At 42.9% G+C, this 21,023-nt stretch overlaps 2 protein-coding genes across 5 annotated transcripts; both read left to right on the top strand.

Moving 5' to 3' along the window:
• The first annotated feature begins 1,868 nt into the window (after window positions 1-1,868).
• On the top strand, window positions 1,869-4,780 carry LOC309640026 (uncharacterized protein). 2 transcript variants are annotated; one of them, XM_082418124.1, is made up of 2 exons: window positions 1,869-3,484; window positions 4,341-4,780. In XM_082418124.1, the coding sequence occupies exons 1-2, from the start codon at window positions 3,405-3,407 to the stop codon at window positions 4,498-4,500; spliced, it is 240 nt and encodes a 79-aa protein (XP_082274250.1). In that variant the 5' UTR covers window positions 1,869-3,404; the 3' UTR covers window positions 4,501-4,780. The 2 variants fall into 2 exon arrangements, with proteins under 2 accessions (XP_082274250.1, XP_082274251.1); XM_082418125.1 differs by having other exon boundaries at window positions 3,402-3,484; window positions 4,315-4,780.
• An 83-nt stretch (window positions 4,781-4,863) lies between these two features.
• DIABLO (diablo IAP-binding mitochondrial protein) lies at window positions 4,864-20,621 on the top strand. 3 transcript variants are annotated; one of them, XM_082418117.1, is made up of 7 exons: window positions 4,864-4,996; window positions 5,848-5,974; window positions 9,336-9,467; window positions 11,237-11,347; window positions 11,532-11,628; window positions 18,440-18,613; window positions 20,035-20,168. In XM_082418117.1, the coding sequence occupies exons 1-6, from the start codon at window positions 4,947-4,949 to the stop codon at window positions 18,610-18,612; spliced, it is 690 nt and encodes a 229-aa protein (XP_082274243.1). In that variant the 5' UTR covers window positions 4,864-4,946; the 3' UTR covers window position 18,613; window positions 20,035-20,168. The 3 variants fall into 3 exon arrangements, with proteins under 3 accessions (XP_082274243.1, XP_082274244.1, XP_082274245.1); XM_082418118.1 differs by lacking the exon at window positions 18,440-18,613 and having other exon boundaries at window positions 11,303-11,347; window positions 20,035-20,621; XM_082418119.1 differs by lacking the exon at window positions 18,440-18,613 and having other exon boundaries at window positions 20,035-20,621.
• Window positions 20,622-21,023: the final 402 nt, after the last annotated feature.

The following is a 21,023-nucleotide window of genomic DNA, read 5'->3' as shown; positions in this document are numbered from 1 at the left end:
TGAGATTTCTTTTTCCTGCAGAACATGGCACATTACATTCAGTGTCACCAGTCTCTACCTTATCTGGTCATTAAGGCAAGTTGTGTTCCTTCTGTTTTTGATTCCTCTGCTTCTAAAAAGCAAGAGGTTTGGAAGAGCTTCTTTCCCCAGAACAAGATTATGATCTGCCTGATCAACTAAGTCGGTATGGGTCCCATGCTTATCAAGGGCTTTTTACATTGAGTAACATAATAATTAGGGAGCAGCTTCCTGAGAATGTAACCATTCAAAGACGCGTTCTTAGTGCACGTGTTATTAACGCTAAGACATTTCAATGGTAGATGCCTCCAGTTTTCTTCCCTGCCCATCGTGGGCCGCACCATCCAGCCAGGCCCACTGTGAGCAGTGGCAGCTTTGCTTCTCCAGCATCCGGCAGCTCTCTCTCCCTGGTAAGTGCCACACGTGCTTCCCCAGCAGTCTGCAGACACACCCTATTCGGCCTCTGGCATTTATTTTGCTATAAGACACCCAGCCCCATTTCAGTCCGTGGTCCGGTGACTTCATCCCCCTCTGGTGCAGCTTGTCAATGATCTTGGAGTCCAGCTGCTACCCTTCCTACAGGAGACTGCTAGACTGCAGGACGGAGGAGCTTGGGTGCTGGTGGGGGAGTTGGAAATCTCCCTCCTGCTCCATCCCAGTGTCTGTAGGAGTTAAGGCCAAGAAGGGGACCAAATTGATGGTTTCACAGCCCTTGCCTGAGTCTCCATCCAAATTAGCTGATCCCCGTCTTTGCTGAGGGCCAAAGTCAGTGTCCTTCCCCAGGTGTCATTTCTACTGTTAATTAGTACCTGTATATGTTTTCCTCACTTTCTTTCGCTAGTGGAAGTCTCTTAGCACACTGCATGTTATGAGTGAAGGAGAAATTCTGTACTTTTTAAAAATCTCCTTAATGTAAGAATGAGGGGTAGAAGAGGGAATATTTAAAAGATTAGCTACTCGAGGATTTAACTTGGCTTTGACATTCAGTATTTGGAAAGGTCTTAAAATGATTCCTGTTTTAGGAATCCTTTTTCAGCTACTTGTTATCCCAGGGAGATTAGTTTATACCTTCCAGCCCCAGCGGTTGTGAGTCTCAGCTGCTTTAGAGAATGAAATCCACCTCGTCTGTAAGTGTTTTCGGCTCATGGGATTCAATTCAAGTCCAGTCAAGTCTCCTTGGCTGGGGTTTTGTCCTGTGAACAGGTACTCAGTTGTGTCTCGTGTGTCTGCATTCACTGGTGACTCTATACTTGCTTGCTCCGAGCATAGTTAGGTCAGCTCCTAAAAATGCATTCAGCAGAAGACTTCAAAACATCAATTGCTTCATTTGTATGCAAATAGAAAGTGGTGGATAATTATATATTATACGCCTTTGTGTAAGTTCATTTAATACTTGAAGCAGTCTTTGTCTCAAAGGAGTGTGCCCTTACTGAGAAAAGGGGTGTGTGAATGGTACGTTTATTCTTGGAGAGGGTGGATTGTTTACATCATGTCTGGACTTTTGTCTAGTTGGGTAGACGGTTCTACACCAGCAGTCCCACCAAAAAGAAGTCTACATAGACAAAGAAGTCTACATAGACACTATTGTGTGTCATACTGTACACTTTTGAATTTTAGCCAACAGAGAAATAAGTATTTGAACTGTAGTTTAACTGTGGAGCAAGAGACTAATGGTTAAAAGGAGGAGGATTAAAAACAGCACATTTAGTTCTTGAAGAGAACTGGGAAGGGAGGGTCTCCGTGCGATAGTCCCCTTTAGCTCTGCCCTCACGGCAAGTGGGTTATGATTAATCCGACAAGGAGTCCGTCTCTTGTTCTCAGTTGTATGGTAAAGACTGGCCTGTCACCAGGAGGAAGTGTTTGTATTCAGCCGAGTTGAACTCAAGAAGAAATACTTTAAAAAAAAAAACAACAAAACACCAGAACGGACTGAGTATCTAAAGCAGCCAGGAAGAGGGGCTGTAATAAAGATGGCAAGGCAGAGAAATACAGATATCACATAGGCTATGAATTATGAACAGACTGTGAATTATACTCTAGAGCCTGGTGTATTATATTCAATCATATGGTTTAATGATGACCTACTGTAGAAAATAGAGGATGCCTTTTTGTCATCCAACAATTAAAGGCAGTAATGTAAAATTTCTCAGATTCTCTTCTCAATGAATGCATATGAACTTCAAGCTACATAATGTTTCTCAGCTCCAGTTACTCCGTTGCTGTAGAATACCCCCAAATTGGGTGGTGACTAGAGTCTGCAAAGGCTGGAACACGTAACTGACTTGAGATATCCATTTGAAGGATGTGAGAGTTAAAGGGGAACATAATCAGTCCTATTTTAATAGCCTTTTTCATCTGTTACTTTGGTGTGGGATGAGGGTATAAATCTCAGCTGTACTTTCTTTGCTGTGACTCGGCAGGACACAGAGCCCTCCAGATGACCAGTTCTCTGGGGGAGCAATTACTACTCACTGGCTTCCTGCGCAGCTTGATAATATTCTGCTCCTGTTTTCAGCCCAGCTGCGGCGGGGCAATGATTTGATAATAAGAGATCCTGATCAAATTAGAGAGCCATTTGCTTCTGGATGATGATGTTGATAAAAGGGTTGATGTCCACACTGCCTGCTTTTTTTTAAAGGTCAAAACATATTCTTACTACAAACTACTACAAAAAGCAGAAGAATCAGAAGCAGCATAAAGTTTGTGCTTTCTTTTCCCTTCATTGTTACATCTGGGAAAGGGTCTGTTCTTTATTGGCTGAAATCCTGACTGGTTCTTTTTGCCTCGCATTTGGAGGAGTTGAAATTGGAAGTGGGCACATTGGGAAGGTGACTGTATAATGAGTCTCTAACCTGCTAAACTCTGTGAATTAGAATCAAGCACTTGGGAGCTTTTGGTTCTCTGAGCTGGTTCTCACACACACACACACACACAAATGCTCGAACTTGCATATGTTTTAGACAACAGCTTTTGCTTTAGCGGGGCAGTCATGAGTGTTGTATGTACGGTGGTTCTTCTTGTCTGAGACCCAGGAGTAGGATGGGACTGCTCTCCGTGGGAGTCTGTTAGGATTTGGACTGTATCCACCTGCAGTGTTTAGAAAAGCCAGACAAGAGGCATGAAATCCCCCCTAGTGTGCCACTTGCTCAGCCCATCTAAGTCAGGAGCTTTGCAGGCAAGTTCAGAGCTCTGTGGGCCATCGTGGTGACATAGGCAGAGGGCGGGCAGGGTTGCCAGCGCCCCGCCTGGTCTGGGATCGCCTGTGCGCAGCTCTGTGAGAGCTCAGGGACCACGTGAAGATTGTGATTGGTCTCTGGACCACACCTAGTTGGTGAGTGCAGCTGCTGCCTGAAAATCCCTCAGCTCTGCTGACATCGCTGGAGTGCATGCAAGCCTACCTTTGGACACCAGACCGGAGAGGGACCGTGGAGCTGCTGCGGTGGACGAGTCGTGGAAACTTTCCTGAGTGAGTGAAATGGGGAGAAAGGGAAGCTGGTGGCTGGCACTGAGGGACGTTGCTGGGCAGGGCAGCAGTGGAGGTAAAGAAGTGGTTTGTGATTGTTACTATATGATTCCATCTGTGGTGGAAGTTAGAGCGCTGGAGCAGATGCCAAGAGCACGATGGGGAAGGAGATTAGCCCAGAATCAAATTGATACCCACCTCTTGGCACTCCTGCTATCCTGGCTGGCCAGAAGGGCAAGCATGCCTGGCCACAAAGCAGGGATCCTCAAACTCTTGTGTACTAATAAGCCTTGGGGCCAGAGGAATTGCAGAGGGGCTGCAGTGAGGGTCTGCTGTTTTCCCCCTACTCAAAAGGCTCTTTCTTCTCTTCCCCTCCCAAGTAGCGCTGACAGACGGGGCTGCAGCTTGAATGATGGCAAAAGAAAGCTTTACTTCACCAGCCCATTAGCAGCACTCACAACATTAAAAATGAAGGAGGTGGATGGGAGGAGAGGGCTGGGGATGAAGACCAGTGCAGCAGCGGGGTCTGGGAACCGCCAGGCTTCTCTCTTCTCTGAGCCCAGATCCAGATCGGGAGCCGAAGAATGAGGGGAACTTTCGGTTTAAAAGAATTCTGTAGTGTCAATGCAGAGTGTCCAGGTTGTTGTTAATGGAGAAAATCAGCACTTTGGGCTTCCTTAGCCTTGGGAAAGTATGTTCACTCTGTAGAGGGCCGGGACCTAGTCTAGCCCCCTGTGTCCACGCTGCCTATAACAGTGCCTGGCTCAGCAGCGCTTGCTCAGGGTCCAGCGGAGGTTGGTCAAGGGAGGGAACCGTCCTCTTTGCGTGCTCAGGCTCTCCCGGGTGCCCTGCTCCGCAGGTCCTCGGGCCTCCCGCGCAGGGCGATGCCGGCCTCGACCACCATCCACGTGCTGCAGCTGCTGCGGGAGCTGCTGGCCTTCGTGCTCCTCAGCTACACGGTGCTCATCGGGGCGCTGCTGCTGGCCGGCTGGACCACCTATTTCATGGTGCTGAAGTGACAGCGCCGCTGGCCCGGCTCCCCGCCCCTCCCGCCTCCCGCCCCGCCCCTGCCCCAGCAGCAGCCTGCCCAGCAGAGCGCTGCTCCGCCTCCGACTTCTGTCCTGACGGACCCGCACGGCCAGCTAACGAGAAAACTCTCCCGAGGTGAAGGGCCCCAGTCCAAGCACCCGCCACGACGGCCGACTTGGCTCTGCCCGCTCCGCGTCCTCACACGGCCCGCCCCGCCCCACGCGGAAGCTCCGGCAGTTGGGTGTCCGGCCAGGCCGTTATAGCCGTTACCCTCAGCCCCGCCCCCTCTCTCCCCGTCTGTCCAATCCCGGCTGCGCCCTCGGGCGGGGGGCGTGGTCATGTGAAGCGGCCCTCTCAAGTGGGGGCCGTGCCCCGCCCCCCGCTCACGAAGGGGCGTCACTTCCGGCGTGTGCGCGTGGGGTCCGTCCGACACGGAATGGCGGCTCTACGGAGTTGGCTGTCGCGGAGCGTAGCCTCCTTCTTCAGGTAGGGCTGAGGCCGTGTAGGAGGTCAGGGTCGGACAGAGGGAGGGGACGCTGAGAGCGCCGCACCCGGGCCGCAGCCCCGGCCTTGCGGGCGCGCGCTTCCCTTCTCGGCCGAGAGGGTCACGGCGTCCCGCCCCTCTCGGAGATCTGAGGACGTCCCGCCTCTGCCTCGGGCCAGAGGCCTCCCGCCTCCTCGGCCAAGCCCGGGGTTCGTGTCTCACTGACGGCTTTTCCGTTTTCCCACCTGCCGAAAGCGCGTTCCCCCATCCTCGGGCTGTCTTTTGGGGGGCGCTCGGCCTGCCCGCGAAGTGACTCTCGTTGGCCCATTGAAGTCACTGGGGAGAGTAGGGGGAGAGGCCCGGGCAGGCGGCGGGTTCCCGGAAGAGGTTTTCCGTGAGGGCGGAGGAGCCCCAGGAACTTGCCGGTCTCCCCGCGGGCCCTGCTCCCTAGGCCTCTTGACGCCTGCGGGCTCTAGGGGACCATCAGAGCCCTTGCAGCCTAGGCCAGAGGGCCAGCGCTAAATCCTGCCTGCAGAAGCGTTTTATTTTGGCCTGAGTTTTTTAAAAGCTTTGAGACCACCTCTTAAACGTCCATACCTGGTAACTCTTAAACTGCGGCACCGTCGGCCCGCATTCCCGCGCGGGGAGTCAAGTAGCGGTTTCTTCGCGCCCGGGCCTTTCCGGTCCACCCAGCTCCCCACAGAGCCCTGTCGTGTGGAAGGCCACCCTGCGTCGTCATTTGGGTTCCAGCGTGGCCCGAGTTTGAGTCTCCAGCCCCTGCAAATATCAGTAAATTGAAGAGGCTTTTACAGGTTGGTGGTTGTGCCTTACTAAATTTGACTTCTGTTTCCAGGTACAAACAGCGTGTGCCAGTCGTGGCTAACTGTGAGAAGCGCTGTTTCTCGCAATTGATAAGACCATGGCACAAAGCTGTGGCTGCTGGATTTGGGGTAGCCCTGTGTGCAGTTCCTATTGCACAGGTGAAGTACTGTCCTGTCACTCCGTGTTGTTTGTCTTTGTGTACTGTGTCCTCTTGAAGTCTCAGGTGGGCAGTGAAGCATCTGACAAGCTCTCATGGTTTTACCCCGCGCTCCTCCCCACCCGCATGTGATGGTATACTTTCTAGTGTGTCGGCATCTTCTTTTCAGAGCTGAGCAAATATAGTAATATTTCCATTTTAATAGTATTATTTGGTAGGAACACTATGTCAAGTTGGTCAGATTGTATGAAGAGGGAAGAAAGAAAAGAACATATTACAGTATCAACAAAATCGTCTTTCACTCAACAAAAATTTCTTGGGCAACTTTTATGTGCCATACACACTGAGACCGTACAAGCAAATCAAACGAAGTTTCTGCTTTCATAAAGCTTACATTCTGGAGAGAAGGAAGAGGAGAAAGTGGAATGAGAGGGGGAGAGAGAGAGAAAAATAGATGAGCTCAGCTCACAGAGTTAGCTCAGGACCAGAATGTGCTTCGACTTCTGTACTTTGTGGGCCATTGTAGAGCTTTGGATTTTATTATGGAAAAGAAGCCACAGAGGATTTTAACATAAGATTATTATGATCTGATATAAGTTTTTAAAGGTTGCTGTGTGGAACTAAAAAGACCAGCAGGGGTCCAGGCATGAGATGATTGCGGGCTTGGATCAGGTGGGGGGAAGCCGGCTGAATGTGATCAGCTGGAGTTGCTGATGGGTTAGGTGTGAAGTATGTAACTTCGATTCCAATGCTTTTAAAAGGCCTAAGCAACTGAAAGAATGGTGTTGCCATATACTGGGATGGAGAGGAATGGGTTTTGGGAGGAAGAAACCAAGAGTTCAGTTTTGGAAATGACATCTAGGTGGAGTTGTCAAGTAGACAGTGATATGAAAGTGGTACCTTATTAAAAAATTGTTGGTTATATGCTTTATCGGGAAGACCTAAATAAGAAATCGGCAAACCCCATTTTGGCAAAACATTCCTGATACTTAAATGTGTGTTTATCATAGCAACAAGATTAATTCCATCTATCACAAGTATTTTCAGCATCTTCTGAGGCTCACTCATGAGCCTTTCCCTTTTTGTGCTCACTTCAGCCCTCATCTCTGTGTACTAATGACCCTTTAACCCTAAAATCCTTACTTGGACACCAAGCCATTTTCAGTCATTGTTAGGACAGCCTTTTCTTTCTTCCTCCAAAAGATTTTTTGTGTGTTTATCCTTTTTTTTTTTTTTTTTAATGTTTACCTATTTATTTGTTTGGTTGCGCTGGGTCTTAGTTGTGGCTCCCCGGCTCCTTAGTTGCAGCATGTGCACTCATAGTTGCGGCACGCATGTGGGATCTAGTTCCCTGACCAGAGATAGAACCCGGGCCCACTGCATTGGGAGCGCGGAGTCTTAACCACTGTGCCACCAGAGAAGTCCCCTGTGTTTGTCCTTTCTAGTTCGTATACTATTCTTAAGCCCTAGTTACCTCAGTTCTAGGCCACATGCCAGGAGCCTCTGGTTGACAGGAGCCTCTAGTCGTTCTCTTGCAGGAACAGCAATGCCACTTCCGTTCTTCAGAGCCTGCAGTGGCTCCCCATAACGTGTTACAGAACTAAAATCCAGCAAACTCTCCTCGCACTCCAGTGCCCTAGCCAGTCTCATCTCCCTTGTGCCATCCACTCCAACCAGGCTAGATTCCCGACATCCCCTGCATACATCATATGTGTTCTTTTCCTCATTGTTTCTTCTCACCCAGGACGCGTGTCCATTCTAATCCTAGTTGTCTTGAGACCCAAATCCCACCTCTTTTTAAAGCCTTTCCTAGTTCCTGGTCAACAATGATTTCCCTCTCTGACCACTTATATTGTCTATTTTGATATTTGATGATAATCTGTTTGACCCCCCTGAGTCAGCAGAGCATAATGTAAACTTTGGAGTGAGATTTGGTTTGAGGTCTACATGTGTACTTTTGGGGAGAGTTACATAACTATTCTGAGCTTCCGTTTCCTCATTAAAAGAGAAGTGCTAATACCTAGACTGTTGTGAGGAACAAGTAAACGTGCATTGTAAAATGGAGAGCATTATGAAGACACAAATTATCAGAATAGGTCAAAATTAGCTTCTCATGAGCAGAGATGATATCATTCTTTCCATCATTCTTTCCTCTCTAGCGCCTCAGTGCGAGGTACATAATGCTTACTTAGTTGATTGAAATATAAATGTGATAAAATTCATGATTTGTTTGTGTATCAGAGATATTTCTTTTTTTTTAATTAATTATTTATTTATTTTTGACTGTGTTGGGTCTTCGTTTCTGTGCGAGGGCTTTCTCTAGTTGCGGCAAGCGGGGGCCACTCTTCATCGCGGTGCGCGGGCCTCTCACTATTGCGGCCTCTCTTGTTGCGGAGCACAGGCTCCAGACGCGCAGGCTCAGTAGTTGTGGCGCACGGGCCCAGTTGCTCCGCGGCATGTGGGATCTTCTCAGACCAGGGCTCGAACCCGTGTCCCCTGCATTGGCAGGCAGACTCTCAACCACTGCGCCACCAGGGAAGCCCCACAGATATTTCTTGATTGCTACTTTCAACAGGCAGTGATTCAGTGTGCTTATACTTTAAATAGCAAAACGACAACAGATGATAGAGGGATTGGTTTGTTAGTTCTGATGCAATAAATCCTCTGCTATGGGAGAAAAAGAGAGAGTTAGGGATGACTTGTCATCATAGTTGCCAGTATTTAATCAAGGTGGCCACCACATTCCCTTAACTCGTCAGATAGTTATACTGCCCTTTTTTTTTTTTTTAAACATAACAGCTGAGGTCAGAGGGAAGCGTCTCCTCTCCCCCACATCAAGACTGTACAGCTCATTCTGCAGATTTGCCCTCTCCACCGTTTACTTTCTTAGACTCAGCTTAATCCTTATCAACTCTATGAAGCCTTTTCTAAGTTATTCTCATTCATCGTAGAAGTGATTGCTGTCTTACGTGTGCCCCTCCAGACTTCTTCCACAGCTCCCATGGTACTTGATTGCATTAATTTTCTAGTTTATCTTTATATCCCAAGCATCTAGCACTGTGGTAATGAATGAATCATAACTTCATGAAATTTGTTGATTATAAATACTAGCCTTTTATTTGATAAAAAGAAATACTTTGCTTTTTGGAGCAGAGAATAAGCAACAAAAGTAGGTAGAAAGCATATTCGAGAATTATTTGCATATGTTGTCTTAAATAGTGAAAATAAAGCTTAAAAAGAAAAAGTTAACACAGAAGCATCGTAGTGCAGTTGCAGTGTGAGAATTACATTTTTCACGTGGCTGTCTATGATCTCAGCTGGAGCTTTAGGTTCAAAACTGACTAAAAATGTTTGTGTTTCAGAAACCGGAGCCTCATTCTCTTAGTAATGATGCATTAACGAGGAGGGCTGTGTCTTTGGTAACAGATAGCACCTCTACCTTTCTCTCTCAGACCACATATGCATTGATTGAAGCAATCACTGAATATACTAAGGTAAGTGTCCTCTTGTTAAGTCTTGGTCGTCTAAGTCAATGGTTAGCAAACTATGGCTCACAGATCAAATCGGGTCTGATGCCTGCGTTTGTAGTTTGATTGGTACACGGTCAGGCTCGTTTTTTTGTGTATTGTCTATGACTGCTTTCGTGAGTTGAATAGTTGCAAACAGAGACTGTAGGGCCACTCTCTGGCCCTTTACAAAAAAAAGTGGGCTGAGTCCTGATCTAAATTACTGGTTTTTAGACTTTCTCCAGGAACCCTTTTTATTATTCATTTTATTTTATTTAAAAAAATTTTTTAATTGAAGTATAGTTGATTTACAATGTTGTGTTAATTTCTACTGTACAGCAAAGTGATTCAGTTACACATATATTCTTCTTCATATTCTTTTCCATTATGGTTTATCACAGGATATTGAATATAGTTCCCTGTGCTCTACAGTAGGACCTTGTTGTTTATCCATTCTCTGTATAATAGTTTGCATCTGCTAATCTCAAACTCCCAATCCATCTTTCCCTCACCTCCCTCCCCCTCGGCATCCACAAGTCTGTTCTCTGTATCTGTGAGTCTGTCTCTGTTTTGTAAGTTCATTTGTAGCATTATTTTAGATTCCACATACAAGTGATATCATATGATTTGTCTTTCTCTTTCTGGGTTACTTCACTTAGTATGATCATCCATGTTGCTGCAAATGGCATTATTCCATTTTTTTTAAAATAAATTTTTATTTATTTATTTTTGTCTGAGTTGGGTCTTTGTGGCTGTGCATGGGCTTTCTCTAGTTGTGGTGAGCGGGGGCTACTCTTCATTGCGGTGTATGGGCTTCTCCTTGTGGTGGCTTCTCTTGTTGCAGAGCACAGGCTCTAAGCGTGCGAGCTTCAGTAGTTGTGGCTCGCGGGCTCTAGGGTGCAGACTCAGTAGTTGTGGCGCACGGGTTTTGTTGCTCCGCGGCATGTGGGATCTTCCCAGACCAGGGCTTGAACCTGTGTCCCCTGCGTTGGCAGGCAGATTGTTAACCACTGTGCCACCAGGGAAGCCCCTGTTCCATTCTTTTTTATGGCTGAGTAATATTCCATTGTATATATGTACCACATCTTTATCCATTCATCTGTCAGTGAACATTTAGGTTGCTTCCATATCTTGGCTACTGTAAATAGTGCTGCTATGAACATAGGGGTGTGTGTATCTTTTTGAATTAGAGTTTTGCTTTATCCTCATTTAATGTAGGGCCCCTGCAGGTGGGACACTCGCCCTCTGGGATGGGGCTGTGGTTGGCCTCACTGTCCAGGAACGCTTTTTAAAAGAAAAATCTTAAATATAGCAGCCCAGTATATAAGACAAGGGGACCACACTGATCTGGTTCAGTTGGGGGTACCAGGGGCTTCTGTGTGAGGACAGTTTGAAAACCACTGATCTGAGCTAATAGAGAGTATATGGATAATCAGAATCATTTTTAAAAGTCTCATTTATATGTTTCTTTACCTTCATTTTCCAGCAGCTTTATTCCCAGATTTCTGAGTTTTCCATCTGCATTATGTTCTTTTTGTATGTCTAAATTGCTAACAAGCTTTTAAAACACAAAAGTTGACAAGTAGAGATACTGATGTCTTAGGATAATGCCTCTGCTTCATACAATAGTGCAGGTTCAGTGAGGCAGAAGGACTGAAGAGCCAGTTTGCTGCAATGGGACTTCATCACCTTGAGGTCTAAGTCTCACTAACCCTAATATGTCTCACTTATTTTACTCATTTATTCTATATTTGTAGGCTGTTTATATCTTAATTTCTCTGTACCGACAATACACAAGTTTACTTGGGAAAATGAATTCACAGGAGGAAGATGAAGTGTGGCAGGTCATCATAGGAGCCAGAGTTGAGGTGAGCAAAAAGTTACTTGGCGTTTCTTTATTAGTGCTCCTACCTCATTGTGGTTATCTAAATGACTGAATGAAGGTGTTTTACCAGTAGCTGTTCTCTGTCTGCTATTGAATAAGTCCATTTAAATGTGCTTAATGACGTAATGCAGAGTCATGTTGTCTGAAGTGCTTTGTTTAATTTATAGATGACTTCAAAACAGCAAGAGTACTTGAAGTTGGAAACCACCTGGATGACTGCAGTTAGTCTTTCAGAGATGGCAGCAGAAGCTGCATACCAAACTGGTAGGTTAAAGTTCTTACTGTGGAGGTGCTGTTTGAGTTTTCATCTAGCTGAAAAGTGAGGGAATATCGTGGCTATAATTTTGTGGGAAAATGTTCCCATTTCCAATATATTAACCAATATTTCATCTGCACAAAGGAAAAATTAATGCCCTTGTAGACCAGACCCATAGAAGCTAGATAGTTAATATCTAGAAAATGAGAAATGATAAAACTACTGTCAGCTGGAAATTTTGATCACTTCCAAATAGTTTTTGAACATTTTATTTTTTAATAACCTGGATAATTTATGAATAACTAGTATCTATATTTCAGGCTTTGTGGTAAACATTTTATAGACATTTAACCCCCATAGTTCCTTTAAAGTAGGAGTTACTATCAATCATCATTCCCACTTTATAGATGAAGAAACTGGCAGATAGAGGGGGTTAAGTAATTCACCCAGCATGCTGTGGTACACAGTAAGTAAGCAGCCCAACTGGGATTCAGTGAGGTAGGTCAAATTCTAAAGCCTTTGCCCCTGGTAGCTGGGGCTTCGTCCTCTGTGCCTTGGTGCCTGAGTATAGAAAATGCAGTTATTCATTCACCAGGCGTTTTTAAACCATCACTATGCATCCAGTGGGCTTGAGCTGAATGGTTTTCTAATTAAATGTATTTGAGGGAACCCCTCATTTGACATCTTACCTGGTTTGGCCCAAACTATGTCACCACGGAAATTCTTATTAGGAAACTGGTTTGTTAAAGTGCTTTTGTTTTCTGAAATCTTAACAATATAAAAGATTTTTTAAGTAAAAACAAAAAATTCTTAGTTACTAATGCCTGAGGAATAAGAGATTGAAAACAGGATTGGAATGAAGAGCGAAACAACAGACATGTAAAAGTAGCATTTTAGTAGTGGCGCACCAGAGGTGGGAGCAGGGTTTCCAGGTGCAGTGAACAGGGAGGTTTGCTGAGGGTTCTACAGCAGGAACAGTCCCAGGCAGCCCTCACCACTCACTAGGCTTAGATCTAGCAGGAGAAAAGAGGGAGAGTAATTTATAAGCATTATCTGAAAAAAGACATTTTCCCAGAACTGATTGAAAGGGCTCACAAAGGTTCTGAACAGAATTTAAAATATAAATATATCTCATGTGGTTAAAAAAACCAAACAAACATAAACTATACAAAGAAAAATCCTAAAAACTATAAGAAAAAAACAGAATTACTTACAAAAGAAGTATAATCAGACATTAATCTTCTTATCTGCAACCCTAGATGCAAGGTGACAAAAAATAACCATCCAAATATCTTTAAAATGTGAGAATAAAAGATGTTTTCAGACATAAAGACTCAGCTTACCAACTGCTTATGCTTTCTGGAAAACCTACTCTGTAAAGAAAAATTAGTTTAGAAAGAAGCAACTGAGATACAGAACTAATGAAGAAAATTTAGTAAAACTTGTCAAAAGCTCTGAGTGTTCATTTTTTTTTTTTAATAAATTAATTTATTTTTGGCTGTGTTGGGTCTTCGTTGCTGTGCATGGGCTTTCTCTAGTTGTGGGGGCTACTCTTTGTTGCAGTGCACAGGCTTCTCATTGCAGTGGCTTCTCTCATGGAGCATGGGCTCTAGGCACACAGGCTTCAGTAGTTGTGGCGCACGGGGTTAGTTGCTCTGCAGCATGTGGGATCTTCTTGGGCCAGGGACTGAACCGTGTCCCCTGCATTGGCAGGCAGATTCTCAACCACTGTGCCACCAGAGAGTGTTAAATTTTTAAGTAATCAATTTGGGGAAGAAGTGAAAGCATGCTAAGCTTTCTTGCTTGAGAAGAGAGAAAATGGCTTAACATTAGACATTGTTAAACACTTCAAAAAGAATTGGGGGGGAAAGGGAAAAGTTGATAAAATTCAGTTAAGGCAGGAAAGGTTTAAGAATTAAAGCCTGTTAATTAGAAAATGCAAAGTAAAATAGAAGAACACATTCAAATATCAGTAATCACAATAACTAAGAATAAATTTATATATTAAATGATACTTTCTGAATGTATTAAAAAATAATTCTAGCTAAAACTGTTTACAGAGGCACATCTAAAACAAAAACACATAGGAAGGTTTAGAATTTTAAGATAAACTGAACCATTACTAACAAAAAGAAATCTACCCCAAAAAAGGTGGCAGAGCAATGTCAGAATCAGAAGGGGGATTCAAGACAAAAAGCATTAAAGGGGACAGAACAGTTCATCAAGACATCAATCATGAAGTGTGTGCCTAATGAGGCAAAAACTGATTGATAGATTTACAAGGAGAAATGGAGCTTTATACACATCTCAGGCTCACAGGTCAAGACCAAAACAATTAAAACTATTAAGTGTTGGAACAGAATGATTTTTAAAAGCTTAACCAAATACATATACTGAATACAAAATTTTGCCCTCCCCCCAAAAAAAAATTCTCTTCAAATTCAAATAGTATACAGCATGTACAAAAATTGATTTTTATGCCAAGTGACAAAGACTCAGCAAATTACTTGATACCCCCTTCCTCACCAAAAATCAAAATGGAAATTTAACTCGTACAACTCAATATCAAAAAAAACCCCTGATTTAAAAATGGAAAGAAGATCTGAATAGACATTTTCCAAAGACAACGTACAGATGGCCAATGGGTGCATGAAAAGATGCTCAGCATCGCTAATCATCAGAGAAGTGCAAATCAAAACCACAATGAGATATCACCTCACCTGTCAGAATGGCTCTCATAAAAATCATAAATCACAAATGTCGGTGAGAATGTGGAGAAAAGGGAACCCTAGTACACTGTTGGTGGTAATGTAAAATGGTGCAGCCACTGTGATAAACAGTATGGAGGTTCCTCAAAAAACTAAAAATAAACCCACACACCTATGGTCCACTAATCTATGACAAAGGAGGCAAGAATATACAATGGCGCAAAGACAGTCTCTCTTCAATAAGTTGTGCTGGGAAAACTGGACAGCTACATGTGAAAGAATGAAATTAGAACACTCTCTAACACCATACACAAAAATAAACTCAAAATGGATTAAAGACCTAAATGTAAGGCCAGATACTATAAAACTCTTAGAGGAAAACATAGGCAGAACACTCTGACATAAATCACAGCAATATCTTTTTTGATCCACCTCCTAGAGTAATGAAAATAAAAATAAACAAATGAAACCTAATTAAACTTAAAAGCTTTTGCACAGCAAAGGAAACCATAAACAAAACAAAAAGACAACCTATAGAATGGGAGAAAATATTTGCAAACGAAGTGCCCAACGAGGGATTAATCTCCAAAATATACAAACAGTTCACACAGCCCAGTAACAGAAAAACAACCCAATCAAAATATGGGCAGAAGATCTAAATAAACATTTTGCCAAAGAAGACATACACATGGCCAAGAAGCACATTAGAAGATGTCAATATCACTAATTATTAGAGAAATGCAAATCAAAACTGCAATGAGGTGTCACCTCACACCGGTCAGAATGGCCATCAAAAAATCTACAAACAGTAAATGCTGGCAAGGGTATAGAGAAAAGGGAACCCTCCTACACTGTTGGTGGGAATGTAAATTGGTACAACCATTGTGGAGAACAGTATGGAGTTTCTTTAAAAAACTGAAAATAGAACTACCATATGATCCAGCAATCCTGCTCCTGGGCATATATCCAGAGAAAACCATAATTTGAAAAGATACATGCACCCCAGTGTTCACTACAGCACTATTTACAGTAGCCAAGATTCGGAAGCAACCTAAATGTCCATCTACAGAAGAGTGGCGAGAGAAGATGTGGTACATATATACAATGGAATATTACTCAGCCATAAAAAGAACAAAATAATGCCATTTGCAGCAACATGGGTGGACCTAGAGATAGTTATACTGAGTGAAGTAAGTCAGAGAAAGACAAATAATCATATGATATCGCTTACATGTGGAACCAAAAAAAAAATGATACAAATGAACTTACTTACAAAACAGAAATAGAGTCACAGATGTAGAAAACAAACTTATGGTTACCAGGGGGAAAGGGTGGGGGGAGGGATAAATTGAGAGATTGGGATTGACATATATACACTACTATGTATAAAGTAGATAACTAATAAGGACCTACTGTATAGCACAGGGAACTCAATACTCTGTAATGACCTATATGGGAAAATAATCTAAAAAAGAGTGGATATACGTATATGTATAACTGATTCACCTTACTGTACACCTAAAACTAACAAATCAACTATACTCCAATAAAAATTTTTTTAAAAAGACAATGGTAAAAATAAACTGAAAATAGTGGGAATTCCCTGGTGGTCCAGTGTTTAGGACTCTGCATTTTCATTGCCGAGGGCACGGGTTCAATCCCTGGTTGGGGAACTAAGATCCCACAAGCCGAGCAGCACACAGCAAAAAAAAAAAGAGAAAAAAAAAGAAGAAGAAAAAAAAAAGAACCATCATATGATCCAGCAGTTCCTTTCCACTCCTGGGTATATCTCTGAAGAAAATGAAACTGTGAATTCAAAAAGGTATATGCACCCCAATGTTCATAGCAGCATTATTTACAATAGCCAAGATTTGGAAGCAACCTAAGTGTCCATCAACAGATGAATGGATAAAGATGTGGTGTATATATACAGTGGAATATTACTCAGCCATAAAAGAATGAAATTTTGCCATTTGCAACAACATGGATGGACTTGCAAGGTTTAGTCTTAGTAAAATAAGTCAGACACAAAGACAAATACTGTATGATATCACTTATATGTGGAATCTAAAAAATAAAACTAGTGAATATAACAAAACAGACAGATAAAGAGAACAAACTAGTGGTTACCAGTGGGGAGAGGATGAAGAGGTATAAACTACTATGTATAAAATAAATAAGCTGCAAGGATATATTGAACAGCACAGAAAACATAGCCAGTATTTTATAGTAACTATAAATGGACTAGAACCTTTAAAAATTGTGAATAACTATGTTGTACACCTAAAACTTATATACTATCGTAAATCAACTATACCTCAATAAAGAAAAATGGAAATTTAAAAGTATTTAGAACTGTCATAAGTCTTGTATATAGCAGACCCAGAGAGTTGTATACAAAGTAGCTCTTAAATAGAAATTGACCGTTATTTAAAGGCACATGTCATAAATAAAAAGAACAGCAGCCATAAGTGACAGGTAATGTTCATTGTACTAAGAAGAACTGAAAATTAATTAATTAAACTTTTAACCCAGTAAGTTAGAGAAAGCAAAATAAATTCAGACAATGTGGAATAAAAGAAATAAAAGGTATAAGAAGACTAAAAAGAAACAGGGACTTCTCTAGTGGTGCAGTGGTTAAGAATCCACCTGCCAATGCAGGGGACACGGGTTCGAGCCCTGGTCTGGGAAGATGCCACATGCCATGGAGCGGCTAAGCCCGTGCTCCACAACTACTGAGCCTGTGCTCTAGAGCCCACAAGCCACAACTGCTGAGCCTGCGTGCCACAGCTACTGAAGCCCGCACGCATAGAGCCCATGCTCCGCAACAAGAGAAGCCACCGCAATGAGAAGCCCACGTACCACAATGAAGAGCAGCCCCCACTTGCCGCAACTAGAGAAAGCCTGTGTGCAGCAACAAAGACACAATGCAGCCAAAAATAAACAGTCAAAAAGGCAAACTCTGGTTCCTTGAAAAGAATTTAAAAATTAGGTTTGGCAAGTATAACTTTTTAGAGAGCAAAAGTAACATCAGAAGGAGCTATTATAGATATGGAGGGGTTTTTTAATCATACGAGAATATTATGATCTTTATGTAAATCCTAAGTTGGCCCAAGAAGTAAAGAATCCAAGTAAGATCAGTAACCACAAAAGTTGAAATAGTATTCACAAAGAATCTGTTCCCCCAAAGTAGACACTAAGCCCAGGCAGTTTTGTGGGAGAGTTTTATCAAATCTTCAAGAAACATAATTCCTGTGTTACAGAAAGTGTACCAAAAAATGATGACAAGCCTCCCAACTATTATAATTGTCTAAAGCCAGCATAGGCCTGATCCCAAACTGGGCTTGCCCAGCACCAGAACAAAAAATCTATAGTTCAGTATCACTTATGAATATAGATATAAATCAAATATAGCCATTTATCTTCAAAATAAAATGATAATTCAACATTAAAAAAACCTATCAAGAGAACATAGACAAAACATTCTCTGACATAAATCATAGCAATGTTTTCTTAGGTCAGTCTCCCAAGGCAATGGAAATAAAAACAAAAGTAAACAAATGGGACTTAGTCAAGCTTTTGCACAGAAAAGGAAACCATAAACAAAAGGAAAAGACAGCCTACACAGTGGTAGAAAATATTTGCAAACAATGTGACTAAAAAGGGCTTAATTTCCAAAGTATATAAACAGCTCCTACAACTCAACGACAAAAAAGCAAACAACCCAATCGAAAAATGGGCAGAAGACTTAAGTAGACATTTCTCCAAAGAAGAAATACATTTGGCCAATAGACACATGAAAACATGCTCAACATCGCTAATTATTAGAGAAATGTAAATCAAAACTACAATGAGGTACCACCTCACACCAGTCAGAATGGCCATCATTAAAAAGTCTACAAATAACAAATGCTGGAGAGGGTATGGAGAAGAGGGAACTCTCCTACACTGTTGGTGGGAATGTAAGTTGGTGCAGCCACTGTGGAAAACTGTATGGAGGTTCCTCAGAAAACTAAAAATAGAGTTGCCATATGATCCAGCAATCCCACTCCTGGGCATGTATCTGGACAAAACTATAATTCAAAAAATATATGCACCCCTATGTTCACAGCAGCACTATTCACAATAGCCAAGACATGGGAACAACTTAAATCTCCATTGACAGATGAATGGATAAAGAAGATGTACATATTATACAATGGAATACTACTCAGCCATAAAAAAGAACGAAAGAATGCCATTTGCAGCAACATGGATGCAACTAGAGATTATCATACTAAGTGAAGTAAGTCAGAAAGAGAAAGACAAATACCGTATGGTATCACTTATATGTGGAATCCAAAATACGACACAAATGAACCTATCTACGAAACAGAAACAAAATCAGGGACATAGAGAACAGACTGGTAGTTGCCGAGGGCATTAGGGGAGGGATGGAGTGGGAGGCTGGGGTTAGCAGATGTAAGCTTTTATATATAGGATGGATAAACAACAAGGTCCTACTGTATAGCACAAGGAACTCTATTCAATATCTTATGATAAACCATAATCGAAAAGAAAATTAAAAAAAGAATGCATATATATGTGTAACTGAATCACTTTGCTGTGCAGCAGTAACTAACACAACATTGTATATCAACTACATTTCAATAAAAGTAAAATTTTTAAAAAATCTACATATAGCAAAAAAAAACCCTATCAACATTTAATTCACTACTTGAGATTATCTACAGTAGATTATAGGAGAAAAGCCACTTGTGTAATCATATCAGTGTATGCCCCAGAAGCCTTCAGTAAAATGTAGTGCCCATTTCCGATTTAAATCTGAGTACAATTATAGAGAGACTGTTCCTAACATAATGGTTAAATAATCCTATTTCATAGTGAAATATGAGAAGCGTTTCCATCAATGTCAGAAATAAAAGGATGCCTGCTATCCTCCACTACCTTTCTACAACGTACTAAAGGTTCTCGTTAACGCAGTAACATAGAAAAGAACTGCTTGAATGTTCTGTAGATGAATTAATAAATATGGATATCTATATGATGAAATACACTAGCAGCAGGTAAAATGATAGCGCTCAAAAACAAAATTGCAAAATATGTTCAATAAGTACTGTTTGTGCCATTATGTAGATTTATAGTCATAAAAATTTTTTCTATGTATTCCATATGAATGTAGTAACTTTTTTAAAAAGATCCAGTTGGCTTTATTCAACAGTTCACGAATTGGACAGCAGCCCATCTAGTAAATAGATGAAATGTTACTTTATAGTAACATTTTAAAGGATGAGAAAGGTGCCCTTTAAACTTCTAAAAGATGTTATCTCTGAAGATTGGGTAGGGTAAGGAAAGAGATGTTTGACAATTTCATTAGTGATCTCTTCATTTGTCAAAAAGAAATGTATTACTTGTGCAGTTAAAAAAATTAAAATCTTAAAACGTCTATACTAAGAGCTGAGTAGCTATAAAGATGATTGTGGGAATTGCATTTGATAATTATAACAATGGTGGCTGCTGATAGCTGGAGAATGCCAGGGTTTTGCCAACAAAGAGTAAAATGCAGACCTGGATGTGGAGGGTAGAGGGTTCTCTGCTTTGCAGGGAGGGCAGGGGAAGTGGCCCCAAGAAAGGCTCAGATGACAACCACAGAACCCCCAGGCTTTCCTTGTGTCCACTCAGCATAAGTGGCCCATCTTTTGGCAGGAGCGGACCAGGCGTCTGTAACCGCCAGGAGTCATATCCAGCTGGTGAGATCGCAGGTGCAGGAGGTGCGCCAGCTTTCCCAGAAAGCAGAAACCAAGCTGGCAGAAGCACAGACAGAAGAACTCCGACAGAAAACACAGGAGGAAGGGGATGAGAGGGCTGAGCCGGAGCAGGAGGCCTACCTGCGTGAGGATTGAGGGCCTGAGCTGCTGCCCACGTCTGCCCACTCGGCCTGGGGAAAGCAAGGGCAGACGCCATCCAGCCCCGGGTCAGCACAGCTTTCTCTGCACAGAGAGGCATGGCAGGCAGGTCCTGCCCTGGCCCATCAGACCAGAGGTCATTGTGAGCTGTGAGTGCCTGACCCCTATCTCCACGGTCTCAGGCTTCTACTGGACCTGGTTCTTAGCCCTGCAGCCTGCAGGGCACTGCACCCTGTTTAACATTTCACCCTGCTCAGCACAGCTGCCCTCTCACCCATCGATCTTTTTACCTCCCACCCAGAGCATCTCACCAACCTGGCCAGAGAGAAGGGGCTTCTCTGTCATGTCCACAAGTTCAGTAGCTATTAAACCTCAGTTTCCCATCTACATTTTCAAATATGATTATTTGCTCCCTCCATAGGGATGTGAGTTTTTTGGGGAAAGGGGAGCCTGTGTGTTTGTAAGATTTCTTTTTGGTAAGTGTTTCTAATGCCTTCTGTGACCTGGCCCCATTGCCCTGTAAGGACAGCTCAGGCCAAGGAGCCAAAAGCCCAAAAGCCTAAAAGCCCAGGGACTGGTGCAGAGTGTTTACCTGGTGCTCTTAACAGGACTTACTCCAACACACACTTCTCATTTCCTTCTTTCCTTGGAGTTTCTCTGTTGTATCTAAAGGAGAATAATTTTTTTTTGCATTTAAAAAAGATGTTTGTGTGTGTCTTTTGGAGCCCTAGGCAGCCTCCCTCCTTCACCACCCCCTCCAGACTGGAAGAGCCCCAAGGGGCTCCAGGA

This window comes from Balaenoptera physalus (assembly GCF_965194825.1).
Source record: "Balaenoptera physalus genome assembly, chromosome: 12".
NCBI lineage: Eukaryota > Metazoa > Chordata > Mammalia > Artiodactyla > Balaenopteridae > Balaenoptera > Balaenoptera physalus.
Note: the sequence above shows the minus strand (reverse complement) of the source record. Positions and strands in the feature narration are given on the sequence as shown.